This window comes from Hyla sarda, chromosome 3 (genome assembly GCF_029499605.1).
Source record: "Hyla sarda isolate aHylSar1 chromosome 3, aHylSar1.hap1, whole genome shotgun sequence".
Classification (NCBI taxonomy): domain Eukaryota; kingdom Metazoa; phylum Chordata; class Amphibia; order Anura; family Hylidae; genus Hyla; species Hyla sarda.
Genome location: NC_079191.1, coordinates 97,283,693 through 97,297,913, shown reverse-complemented (window position 1 = coordinate 97,297,913; position 14,221 = coordinate 97,283,693). Strand labels below are relative to the sequence as shown.

The following is a 14,221-nucleotide window of genomic DNA, read 5'->3' as shown; positions in this document are numbered from 1 at the left end:
CAGTTTAGTCAGGTTTTGAGGAATCCGTTTTTCATCAAAAACCTGATACGGGAACTGTATTGCATAAAACGTGGTGTGCATGCACCCTACCTCTGGCAAGCACATGGAAGCCCCCCCCCCCCCAAAAAAAGAAATGTCACCCCACACCATTTCTGACCCACCGCCAAACCGGTCATGCTGGAGGATGTTGCAGGCAGCAGAACGTTCTCCACAGCGTCTTCAGACTTTCACGTCTGTTACATGTGCTCAGTGTGAACCTGCTTTAATCTTTTAAGAGCACAGGGCGCAGGTGTCGAATTTGCCAATCTTTGTGTTCTCCGGCAAATGCCAAAGGTCCTGCACGGTGTTGGGCTGTGAGCACAACCCCCACCTGTGGACGTTGGGCCCTCATAGCACCCTCATGGAGTCTGTTTCTGACCATTTGAGTGGACATTTGTGGCCTGCTGGAGGTCATTTTGCAGGGCTCTGGCAGTGCTCCTCCTGCTCCTTTGCACAAAGGCGGAGGTAGCGGTCCTGCTGCTGGGTTGTTGCCCTCCTACGGCCTCCTCCATGTCTCCTGATGTACTGGCCTGTCTCCTGTTAGCGCCTCCATGCTCTGGATACTATGCTGACAGACACAGCAAACCTTCTTGTCACAGCCCGCATTGATGTGCCATCCTGGATGAGCTGCACTACCTGAGCCACTTGTGTGGGTTGTAGACTCCGTCTCATGCTACAACTAGAGTGAAAACACCGCCAGCATTCAAAAGTGGCCAAAACATCAGCCAGGAAGCATAGGAACTGAGAAGTGGTCTGTGGTCACCACCTGCAGAACCACTCCTTTATTGAGGGTGTCTTGCTAATTACCTAAAATTTCCACCTGTTGTCTGTTCCATTTGCACAACAGCATGTGAAATTGATTGTTAATCAGTGTTGCTTCCTGAGTGGACAGTGTGATTTCACAGAAGTGTGACTGACTTGGAGTTATATTGTGCTGTTTAAGTGTTCCCTTTATTTTTTTGAGCAATGTAGTATGTTGTAAAGAGAGGGGTCCATGATACCAATTTCACCTCCTCACCAGCGACATCATGTTATCTTTTAAATGAGCTAATATCAAATTTTTCGAGCCCATACAGGAGTATTTCAGCCATAGACAACTTATGCCATATCTGCAAGATAGGGGGTAAGTGTCTGGTCCCGTGGAGTCCTGCGATCTCCCTAAGAGGTCAACAGACAAGCCCCCTCCATTCATTTCTATAAGAGAGGTGGAGATGCACGAACCCTGCATCTCCGCCTCTCCAATAGAGATACTGTACATGTCTGCCATGGTGTCATGCTGAGGCCGACACTCCTCCTGCATGGGGAGAGGTGGCACGCTGTACAGGAAATTGGGGGGGTCCCAGAATTCGGACCTCCCTTGATCAGGCACAAATATGCGATAAGTTGTATAAGGCTGCAGTAGCTTAACTCATAAGAAACAAAAAACTAGACGTTATTCAGTCATGTCAAAGGTTTTGATTGCGTGGGGTCCCACTCCTGAGACTCGCTGCATTCGCTAGTTACAGTAGGAAGTGAAAGACAGCGTGCCGCTTGCTCCAGGAATTCGATCTGTTGCCATTAAAACGCTTGACATGTGTGAACAACATGTCAAAGGTTTTTTGTAATGACAGTAACCCTTCAAAGTTGAGAGGATCATTTTAGTGATGATCTGTGTTTTCATGTCTTTTTAGCAACACTTACTTATGACACTTTGCGTTTTGCCGATACCCCGGACTTTCCTGAAACTGCAGAGCCTGTCTGGATATTGGGGACAAAATACAGTGCACTTACAGGTACTTAAATATATCACAGAATTTGTCTGTATTGCCTAAACTCAATCTTTGTTTCCTTCTATTAACCTCATCCTGCCTGTTATTATCATTCTCGTTTCACTGTAGTTGGTGCTCACACTGAGCCATAGACTGATTCTAGCATGTATACCAATAACTGGTGAAACAACCCTCTGTCTTCCGGTCCCTAGAGTGACATGCTTTACGGTTACTATAGAAAGAGACAAAGTATGTTTATCACACAATGAAGTTATCTTCCTCACCTTATCTCCCATCTCTTTATGCAGAGAAGGAGGAACTTCTGAACGATGTCACATCCAGACTGTGGTTTACCTACCGACGGAACTTCCCAGCAATAGGTATAAATGATCTAGAGATACAGGAGCAAGATGGAACGTGTATTTGTGCCTCATCTACTTATTTGTGTCAGGCCTCCTCTTACAACTTTGTCATATATAAAGAACCTTTAAAATTTTTCATCATCCCCGCCTGTGTTTTAATACTTCAGTTCCATTTTGTTAAAGGGGTACTCCGGCGCTTAGACATCTTATCCCCTATCTATCCAAAGTATAGGGGATGAGATGCCTGATCGCGGGGGTCCTGTCGCTGGGGACTCCTGTGATCTTGCAGGCATCACCCCAGTTAAAATCAGTCCCCGGAGCATGGGCCGGCGGCATGTGACGTCACGCCTCCGCCCCCGTGTGATGGCACGCTCCGCCCCTCAATGCAAGCCTATGGGAGGGGGCATGGCAGCTGTCACGCCCCCTCCCAAAGACTTGCATTGAAGGGGCGGGGTGGGGCCTGACGTCATGAGCAGTGGAGTACCCCTTTAAGAACTGCCTATATGGTTATACTTTGTGTGTATTGTAGAGGTTGTTAATCTGGACCAGTGGTCTCCAAACTGTGGACCTCCAGATGTTGTAAAACTACAATTCCCAGTATGCCTGGAGTTGTAGTTTTGATACATCTAGAGATCCAAAGTTTGGAGACCACTGATCTAGATAGATACTGCCAGAACAAGATACTCGCCTATGTTTTAATATGTGTACCACATTATTGCTATATGTAGGTAAACAACCTCATACACACTGCTGATAGGAGTTTATGGGATATCCTGCTAGAGCAGTGGTCTCAAACTGTGGCCCTTCAGATGTTGCAAAACTTCAACTTCCAGCATGCTTGGACAGCCATTGGCTGTCCGGGCATGCTGGGAATTGAGGTTTTGAAACCTCTGGAGGGCCACAGTTTGTGACCACTGTGCTAGAGACAACTTTGACATGTGTATATATAGCGACCTCTGCTATGTTCTATGCCCTTTAAATGATTGTCTGTTTTAGTTTTAATAGGGCTTGTGGGTAGAGATTATATTTTGCTATCTATCATACAGAGCACACAGCCAGGTGCCCCTTTCAAGTAAAAGGGGGTTAGTGCAGCTTAAAGGGGTATTCCAGTGAACAACTATTTTTTTCATATCAACTGACTCCAGAAAGTTAAACAGATTTGTAAATTACCAAAACAAAAGAATGTAGCATTCACTCACCGCGTAAACGGCTACTAAATTCCCGGCTGGAAGGGGTCACGGGTCAGCGGCTTCAGGAGCGCTCTGAGTGCTCCTGAAGTCCTGAAGATGCTGACCCATGACCCCTTCCAGCCGGGAACTTAGTAGCCGTTTACGCGGTGAGTGAATGCTACATTCTTTTGTTTTGGTATATTGGTACTTTATCTGGTCGCATGCACCCCTCAGGTACTACGGAGTAACTGGACCCTGACAACCGCTGCAGTCCTCCAATCCTGGTATCACTCATATACGGAAGTTGCTCTCCCTCGTTTCTCTTTTCTCCTATACTAGTAGATTTGTAAATTACTTCTATTAAAAAACCTTAATCCTTCCACTACTTATCAGGTGCTGAAGTTGAGTTGTTCCTTTCTGTCTGACCACAGTGCTCTCTGCTGACACATATGTCTCAGGAACTGTCCAGAGCAGGAGCAAATCCCCATAGCATACCTCTCCTGCTCTGGACAGTTCCTGAGGCAGACAGAGGTGTCAGCAGAGTGCACTGTGGTCAGAAAGAAAAGAACAACTCAACTTTAGCAGCTGATAAGTAGTGGAAGGATTAAAGGGGTATTATGGCTTTATACATCTTATCCCCTATAAAAAGGATAGGGGATAATATGTATGATCGCAGGGGTCCTGCCACTGGGGACCTCCGCAATCTCGATGCAGCCCCCGGCATTCTGTGTCGGGCACTGCCGCCGAGATGGGGACGTGATGCCATGGCCACACCCCCAGTGAGGTCATGCCACGCCCCCTCCACTCCCCAGCAGCGGGACCCCTGCGATCATATATCTTATCTCCTATCCTTTGGATAGGGGATAAGATGTATAAAGCCGGAATACCCCTTTAATCCTTTTACTACTTATCAGCTGCTGAAGTTGAGTTGTTCTTTTCTGTCTGACAACAGTGCTTTCTGCTGACACCTCTGTTTATCTTAGGAACTGTCCAGAGCAGGATAGGTTTGCTTTGGGGATTTGCTCCTACTCTGGACAGTTCCTGACACAGACAGAGGTGTCAGCAGAAAGCAATGTGGTCAGACAGAAAACAACAACTCAACTTCATCAGCTGATAAGTAGTGGAATGATTAACATTTTTTAATAGAGGTACTTTAAAAATTTGTTCAACTTTCTGGAGCCAGTTGATATGAAAACAATTGTTTTTCACTGGAATACCCCTTTAAGCTGCACTAACCCCCTTTTGTGCTCTGGATGATAGATAGCATCATGCCACCTCCCATAGACATGAATGGAGGGGGCGTCTCGGAGGCAGTGCCCAGCCCAGAATGCCGGCGGCTGCACCGAGATTGCGTGGGGTGTCCAGCGGCGGGACCCCGGCAATCATACATCTTATCCCCTATCCTTTTGGATAGGGGATAAGATGTATAAAGCCAGAATACCCCTTTATGATTTTTTAATAGAAGTAATTTACAAATCTGTTTAACTTTCTGGAGCCAGTCTAGTTTTTCACCGGAGTACCCCTTTAATCTATGAACCCGTACACACACTGCAAAGTTTTCCTTTTCCGTTTTACTTTAGCAGAGTGAATGCGAGGAGGTAGACACTAATTACAACAGAAGAGGTCATTTCTCCTTCCAGGCGATACCCCTGCAGGCCTTGCACTAAGATAATGTGAAAGCTTTATTTAGGGGCCCCACACAAAATGACATTGAAAAGTGATCTTTTGTGGAGTAGTCTTCTCAAAGAAAATGGGCACTATCATTTATGGTGCGCCAAAAATCCATCACATGAAATCTGGTCTGGATTAGCGGGTGTTCTTCTCAAAGACGTGGAGTTTTGGAGAGGTTTTGGGGTTTTTTGTCCATAGGAGGCAAACACTTCTACTTCTCAGCAGAATTTCGTTTTTTCTTATCTCCATTTAATTGGTTACCTTCTAAGTAGGAAAGCGGAACAATACTATCTTACGGTTATTGTCCAAACTCCTTTTATATAAGGTGCTGAATGGACCACTTCTACCTGAAGATCAGCCCCCACATGAGTCTACATGGGTAAGGAGGAAGGCCCCTTTTTTCCAAGATGTCCGACTTTCCCACATCTCCACTAGGTAGTCTCTTCAGACAACAACAGTGAATCTATCATTTTTCCTAGTTCACTCCTTCCCGAACTTCATTCCTTTTGAACACCTGAGAGAGATATTGTTCCACTGTCTCCCAATGACCTCATCCAGTATAGTTTAGGTTCCCTCCAAAAAATGTTGTTGACATTTTTCTAAATTCATTTGTCTAGTTGGTTGGTTTACTTTTGATGGCTTCTTTGGAGCCTGTGTTGCATTTCTTACCTTCTCTTTTCTTAACACTCTTGTTTTAGTGTCAGCCTTCTAGTGGCAACAACAAACATATATATATATATATATATATATATATATATATACCGGTGTGTGTATATATATATATATATATATATATATATATATATATATAATTTTTTGTAATGTTTTTTTTTGATAGATACTTTAAAACATTTAAGGTTGCACTATGGACAAACTCATATATTGGATTATGCCTAGTGCAGGACCTAAGGGTTCGATGCCTGACATAAGGATTTTTTTTGTCCTGCTTTGGTTGATATTTGCTTTGTCATATTATTTGACCACTTTCATTGAAGCTGTAAAGCTGCCATATCCATAAACACAGGCTTAAGGATTTGACCCTTTTCAGTATACAGCCATTAAATGTATTGATTGTTACTTGCAATTTGTCTTAAAGGTGGGAAAAAAAATTTAATGTTTTTTTTTTTTTAAATCAACTGGTGCCAGAAAGTTAAACAGATTTGTAAATGACTTTTTATTAAAAAATCTTTACCCTTCCAGTACTGTTTATCAGCTGTATGCTACAGAGGAAATTTTCTTTTTGTCTTGTCCACAGTGTTCTATGCTGACACCTGATGCCCGTATCAGGAACTGTCCAGAGCAGGAGAAAATCCCCATTGCAAACCTATGCTGCTCTGGACAGTTCCTGACATGGACATCAGGTGTCAGCAGAGAGCACTGTGGACAAGATAAAAAAGAAATTCAAAAAGAAAAGAATTTCCTCTGTTGCAAACAGCTGCTAAAAAGTACTGGAAGGGTAAAGATTTTTTAATAGAAGTCATTTACAAATCTGTTATAACTTTCTGGCACCAGTTGATTTAAAAAAAAATGTTTTCCACCGGAGTACCCCTTTAAACAGCACAACCAATTCTTGTGACTCACGCTCTGACTCATGGCCTATTTGTGCTAGTATACCAATGTACTTACAAGTATGTGGGAAATGACTCCATTAACACTTAAGGAACACAGTATAAGCACATCAGAGCTTAAAAAATGTACTGTATACAGTGATCCCTCAGCTTACGATGGCCTCAACATACAACAGTTTCAACATACAATGGTCTATTCTGGACCATCATAAGTTGAAACCAGACTCAACATACAATGTACAGACAGACCAGATCTGTGAAACGTGTCAATGGCTGGAAGAACTGACCAATCAGAATGGGCATTCACTGGTAAAACCCCTGTATTACTGAAGTGCATGCACTGACTGGTGTCTGGTAGCGCCCCCTACAGTACAGGGAGGTATTACATGATCTGTACACTTTACCTGTCCCAGGGTTACCTGCTCCTTTGGACACCAGGTGAGGGCGACTCCATGTTACTTTTTGGGACACTTTGTGTACCGTACAGGACCCTGAAGAAGCTTGTTTTCCCAAGCAGGGTACCCCCTGCTGTTGCAAAACTACAACTCCCAGCATGCCCGGACAGCCTTTCTTACTTTTATATGTAAGGATTTGCTTTATCTATATTAGTTAACTAGTAATTTTTCTTTAATTCTCACTTTTTCCAAATTTTGGATGACATTTTGGTGCCTTTAGAACCAATTACCAGGTTTCCATAGAGTTCTGGTCTCAACATACAATGGTTTCAACATACAATGGCCGTCCTGGAACCAATTAATATTGTAACTTGAGGGACCACTGTATATTGTATCATAAACATTTTCTGTATATAATGTATTTTTCAGACTACAACGCACCTGACTTTAGGACACATCAATTGTTTAGACCAGTGGTCCCAAGTTGTGGCCCTCCAGATGTTGCAAAACTTTAACTCCCAGCATGCCCGGACAGCCAACGGCATGCTGGGTGTTGAAGTTTTGCAACATTTGGAGGGCCACAATTTGGGACCACTGGTCTAAGCAACTGAAAATAGGATAACAATATTTCATGCTAATTAACCTTCCCTGATTGTCTAAGGTAGTGAAGGGGTCGGACTAGATTTTGGTAGTTTAGGGTTGAAGAGGGGCAAGTGTCACATTCTGTTAAGCTTGGTGAGTCAATAAAGGAAATATTGATGTGTCTGCATTTCATAATACAATAAATATAATGTAATATGAATCTGTATTACAGCCTTAGGTCCCATCCTGACAGTGGCTGTAACCACCCAAACTGATAGCATCATAGACACTTTTAGTTTGTCACTTTTAGTCAAATTTTCTGAAATGAATGTAAGGAAATATCAGTATAATGCATTCATGACACAGATCATTGCTGGGTGGGAGGAGAGAGAGAACTGTACAGTAGTAAATGGTGGCACGGTTCTCTCAGTGATCGGACAGAGGGCGTTATTAGTGCTTTGCCTGATCATTAGGGAAGCCGTCAGGACAGCCTGGCACTGCTAAATCACCCTGAATCTGGACTATATGTGCAGACACTTTTTAGCAAGTTTTCTTTGCTGCAAAAAAATGTTAGTTATTTATTTCTTAATTTTTAAATTAACTTCTACTCACTTTAATTGTCCTACTAATATACATACATATATAGAAATGTTATTGGAAAAAAATCATATATTTACATATTCTTCGCAGGTGGAACTGGGCCGACGTCTGACACTGGATGGGGCTGCATGCTGCGATGTGGACAGATGATTTTTGCTCAGGCTTTGATCTGTAGGCATATAGGACGAGGTAAGAGACAGTAGGCTATTTTATGGCAGTATCTCCCATTATTGTCCTCTCTGAACACTGCTGAATTAAAGGAGTACTCTGGGATAAGAAAACTTATCCCCTATCCTAAGGATAGGGGATAGTGTTTCAGATTGCGGGGGGGGGGGGGGGGGGGCGACCGCTGGGGCCCCCCATGATCTCCCGTAGTCAGCGGCAAGGGAGAGCCGGAGTGCTGCATTCGGCAGTCTCCGCCTCTGCCATAGAAATGTATTAAGGGGGCGTGTCGGCCGCTGCGTCATGCAGTGGTTGAAACGCGCTATTTTGGCAAAGAGACGAGGGCCCCGTACGGGAGATCACGGGGGGGGGGGGGGGGGCAGCCTTCGCCCCCCTTCGATCTGAAACTTATTCCCTATCCTTAGGATAGGGGATACATTTTCTTATCCCTGAGTACTCTTTTAAATGCTGCACAAATCTGATATCCTGGATCAAATTGCACCAAAAATCCCTACACCATACCTAGCTAGCTTTATTATATGTCGTACACATTTTATGCTATTTAAAGTCAAACATGTAGCAGGATGTGCCAAACCTACTACACAGTGTGCATCAGCTTGAGCCCTTTCTGGTGCCTTGTATAAGTATATTTCTGTTGTCTAAGAATGAGTACATGTATATTCCCTCCAATGCTTTAGTGAATTCCACCAAGTTTTATAAGATCAAATTCCGAGTGGGAGATTTTGTAGTAATTCATGTAGAAACCTAAAAGCTACAGCCAATTAGGGTACTTTGGGTATGCTAAAATGTAGCCCCTATTCTGTGGTTAGGGCATAAGTAACGGATTGTTGGGGGTCCAACCACTTATTCGCTTAGCAGGCCATCACCCCCGCTTGCCTTCGAAGGTGGGGGCAAGAGGGCTCCCAAGAACAGGTAAGTGACTTAACCCCATACAGCAGATCCCGGAGCGTCCCAGCAGTCAGACTCCCTGCGATCCACAGGATATGAGAGACGATTTAGTTACCCGGAGTACAACTTTAACAGTGGATAAACCAGAGCAGGAATTTCCAATAATGATTTTTTATTATGTTGTACGTTTTTTTTTCTATTTTAGATTGGCGATGGGACAAAAAAGGACCAACGGGAGAGTACCTTAGTATCCTAACTGCTTTTCTAGACAAGAAAAATAGTTATTACTCCATCCATCAGATTGGTGAGAGACCTGTGTGGGTGAGACAATGCATTTCACTGTCAGCAGCTTGAATGTGTGGATTCTTTGAGAAGATTCCTGTATACCATTAAAGTACCAAATGGATTCTGTTTAATGGGAGGAAAGGACACAGGAACACAGCAGTCACTACAGGAGAACACTTCTAGGATATGACAGCTATACAGTGACAGCATTGTCTTAGCTTTTCTCGTAATTACAGTAACCCAATCCCTAATGTCATTAATCACATGTCCTTAATAACATGTCATGGATATTGTACCCCCCCAGACTAATAACCTGATAGTATAGATGATGATACCTGTAATGCCGCTGTACTTTTGGCTGCTGTTTATCACTCTTTATCAGCAGGAAAATAATTGTATCCTGTGGTCATCAACAGACGGATAGGCGTGGCTGGGGATCGTAATGCCCCACCTCCGCCACGTCTATCCCCTGTAAGTGAGCGCTGGGACCGCTGTGTGTCCCCACCCCCGATGTCCATGATGTGCGGTTCTGTGTAACTCCACTGAGCCTTTACATAATATGTGCACCTTTATGATATACAGTGCCCGTACTCCTCTTCTCCTGGTGCCAGAGACGTGCTGCCTCTAGCACTGCGCAGGCGCACTGAGCTGGCGGCAGACAACGGGAGCGAGCTCTCTGCCTATAGTGAAAGCAGAAGCAGCGCGTCTCCGGCACCAGGAGAAGAAAGAAGAGGAGAACGGGCACTGTTTATTATAAAGGTGCACATAATATATAAAGGCTCAGTGGAGTCATCATGAACATTGGGGGTGGGGACCTATGTGTCAATCACACAGTGGTCCAGTGCTCACTTACAGGGGATAGGCGTGGCGGAGGTGGGGCATTATGATCCCCAGCCTCGCCTATCCGACTGTTGCTGACTGCACGATAAAACTTTTCCTGCTGATAAAGTGTGATAAAGAGCAGCCATAGGTACAGCTGCATTACACGTATCATCATCTATACTATCATGTTATTAGTCTGGGGGGTACAATATCCATGACCGTTGCGCATTAATCACATATCCCAGCGGTGGTACCCCCATGATCATACATCTTATCCCCCATGATCCTTTGGATAGGGGATAAGATGTCAGTGGGCAGAGTACCCTGTTAAGATAAATTTATCAGGTAGACTTTCTTCTCTCTCAGTGTTAGAGATATCAGCGAGGAAGGGGGTGAGTTACACACCAGATCACATTGAGTACAGTGGTAGAGAAACCTAGGGGGGCAGCTCACACAGACTGGAGATGAAAGGTAGACTGCCGTGGGAGAACCATATGGAGAGAAAGAAGAACTCACATAGCAAGCTGCAGGAGCTGTACAAGGAAAAGTAGCAAAGTTTTCAATTCAAGGGCTCTGGAGAAAAGGTTTTTCACCATAAGAAGCATACAACAAGAATAAAAAATGCTTTAAAAAAATCTTAATATTTTCATTGCTGATGTAATACTTTTGGCTCATGCGTTCTTGAAGTTCTGTATGTTGGAAAGTACAGTAGTTATTGCATTGTATATTGTAGCCAGTCTTTACGAAGAATGAAAGAACATATAACATGGAGTTCACAAATTATTCATACAGACCTTGTATTGAAAATAAGGTTCTTATACTTATAATATATAATTTATAATTATAATATATACTTATAATAAGGTTTTTATTACCAGCAACTCTAATGACTGTTTCTTTAGGTTTTTACAAAGTTTTTATTATATATATATATATAATATATATATTAAAGGGTACCTCTCATTCAAAAACATTTTGATATATTATAGATTAATGTATGCAGGATAACTTTACAATTGCATATTATTAAAAAATATGCTTCTTTCTATTTAATTTTCCACTTTGAAGAAATGACCACTAGGGGTCTCCCTACCAGTCCTGGCAGCAAGCATTTCAGACTCATGCTGGAGTCCTAAACACTACGAGCTGCCAGTCTGCTTTGTTCACAAAGGAGAACACTCAGAGCTGCCAGCCTGCTTTGTTCACAGCCTGTTTGGCTGTGAACAAAGCAGGCTGGCAACTCTGAGTGTTTAGGACTCCAGCATGAGTCAGAAATGCTTGCTGACAGGACTGATCGGGAAAAATACAATAGAAAGAAGCATATTTTTCATTAATATGCTATTGGAAAGTTATTCAACATTCATTAATCTAAAATATATAAAAAGTTTATTTGATGAGAGGTACCCTTTAATGATTACTCTGCACTAGCCTCCTCAGGCATGTTATACCTGGCTCTTGGGATTTGTATCAAATCTAATCTAAGGTATAATGGAGACCACACAATCACTTAGTACAGTGTTTGCCAACCAGGGTGCCCCAAGCTGTTGCAAAACTACAACTCCCAGCATGCCCGGACAGCCGTTGGCTGTCCGGGCATGCTGGGAGTTGAAGTTTTGCAATAGTACGAGGCACCCTGGTTTGGAAACGCTGACTTAGTATATGGTTAAACCCCATTCTTTTAAATATTCCTATTTTTCAGCTCGGTGATTCCTTATAAATACAGTTTTCATGAACCCTATTGTTTTGGCATCAGCTAAATTTGGTGAACAGGTCTGTCTATACAGAGGGTATAACATTTAAGTGTGGAATAGGCACGATCAATAACATGCTGTATAATGTAAGACTGATAAATATACAGTTGTCATACAAGTAACTGTAATAATATTGAATTTATCTGGCAAAACAGACAGTATTGTAGTATCTCTGACACTTTAAAGATCTTCGTTGTAATTGTTTGCTTTTTATTACAGCCCAAATGGGAGTTGGGGAAGGCAAATACATTGGCCAGTGGTATGGCCCAAACACTGTAGCACAAGTGCTGAGGTATTTAGGAGCACAGTTTATTTCTTACCCACAGACTTGATAAGGTTGACCCTGTGCTTACTGTCTTATTTCTTTTATTGCAGGAAACTAGCTGCTTTTGATCAGTGGAGCAACATGGCCGTTCACATAGCAATGGATAATACTGTAGTGACTGATGAGATAAGTGAGTAAGGCATTAAAGGGGTATTCCAGGAAAAAAAAATGTTATATATCAACTGGCTCCAGAAAGTTAAACAGATTTATAAATTACTTCTATTAAAAAAATCTTAATCCTTCCAATAATAATCAGCTGCTGAAGTTGAGTTGTTCTTTTCTGTCTGGCAACAGTGCTCTCTGCTGACATCTCTGCTTGTCTCAGAAACTGCACAGGGTAGAAGAGGCTTGCTATGGGGATTTGCTTCTACTCTGGACAGTCCCCGAGACACGGCTATCCCGTGCAGGGGGCGTGCCAGCCGCAGCATGACGTTGCAGCCGGCACGCCTCCTCCATACATCTCTATGGGAGAGGCGGGGAGGCAGCGTTCGTGCCTCCCCCAATAGAACTGTATTGGGACGGGGAGGAGATGGGGCATCACCGTCGACCTCTAGGACGACGCTACGCGCCTTAGCGCTCACTATGAGCGCTAATGGCGGCGCCCCGTTAGGGAGATCGTGGGGGGGTCCCAGCGGTCGGACCCCCCCGCGACCAAACACTTATACCCTATGTTGTAGATAGGGGATAAGTGTATATTGCGCTGCAGTTGTCCTTTAACTCAAAATTGCCCCCATTGGATTTTTTGTTACTTTACCCTGGACAAGGGGTAGCCAGTTTTAGTATTTTTCTGCCTAAATGTGTATGTGATCAGGTGAAGGTCCCAGCAGTAAATATGTTGCCTTGTTAACATATCCTAACCTTTTTGTAGAAATATTTACGTCAATATTTATCTGCTAATGTAAAATCCAGAACAGACGCTAAAATTCAGACCTTTGATTAGACCTCTAAAGTCACTCACAACCCCATAACAGATCCCTAAAATCAATTTTAACCCCAGATCAGACCCCCTAGTAGTGATTCAGATCACAATCCAGACCTGTAAAATGTATTCAAAATTTAGACTTGGGATAAGACTCCTAAAATCAGATCCCAGACCAGACAACAAAACATATATACTGTACTAACTGCCACAAGGTTCTCCTCACTAACTAGCACCTCTGCAAGCAGTGCCTTAATGGGGTACTTCGGTGGAAAACTTTTTTTTTTTTTTTTTTTTTTTTTTTTAAATCAACTGGTGCCAGAAAGTTAAACAGATTTGTACATGACTTCTATTAAAAAATCTTTACCCTTCCAGTACTTTTTAGCATCTGTATGCTACAGAGCAAATTCTTTTCTTTTTGAATTTCTTTTTTGTCTTGTCCACAGTGCTCTCTGCTGACACCTTTGTCCGTATCAGGAACTGTCCAGAGCAGGAAAAAATCCCCATAGCAAATCTATGCTGCTCTGGACAATTCCTGACATGGACAGAGGTGTCAGCAGAGAGCACTGTGGACAAGACAAAAAAGAAATTCAAAAAGAAAAGAATTTCCTCTGTAGCATACAGCTGCTAAAAAGTGGAAGGGTAAAGATTTTTTAATAGAAGTAATTTACAAATCTGTTTTAACTTTCTGGCACCAGTTGATTAAAAAAAAAATGTTTTCCACAGGAGTACCCCTTTTAATGGTAGTTCTGCTCCTGCCTGTAGACCTGCAGTCGTAGATGCATTGGAGGAGATGATGTCCTCCTCCAATGCATTTACATCAAATAGCTAGATATTTAGACAGGGGTTTTCCAAACTGGATTCCTTGGACCTTTAAAGTGTAGCTCCCACTATCCTTTTTTTTTTTTTTTTTT

General features: G+C 42.9%; 1 protein-coding gene across 6 annotated transcripts in view; it reads left to right on the top strand.

Annotated features, from left to right (window-relative positions):
• Positions 1 to 14,221, top strand: part of ATG4B (autophagy related 4B cysteine peptidase) — a 36,433-nt gene that overhangs the window by 12,871 nt on the left and 9,341 nt on the right. For 3 of the 6 annotated variants that reach the window (XM_056564716.1, XM_056564710.1, XM_056564715.1), the window contains exons 2-7: positions 1,710 to 1,811; positions 2,096 to 2,167; positions 8,225 to 8,323; positions 9,411 to 9,509; positions 12,283 to 12,355; positions 12,439 to 12,518. In XM_056564716.1, coding sequence (XP_056420691.1) covers positions 1,710 to 1,811; positions 2,096 to 2,167; positions 8,225 to 8,323; positions 9,411 to 9,509; positions 12,283 to 12,355; positions 12,439 to 12,518 — 525 coding nt within the window. The remainder of the gene's footprint in view (positions 1 to 1,709; positions 1,812 to 2,095; positions 2,168 to 8,224; positions 8,324 to 9,410; positions 9,510 to 12,282; positions 12,356 to 12,438; positions 12,519 to 14,221) is intronic. The other 3 variants (XM_056564713.1, XM_056564711.1, XM_056564712.1) reach the window with 1 other exon arrangement.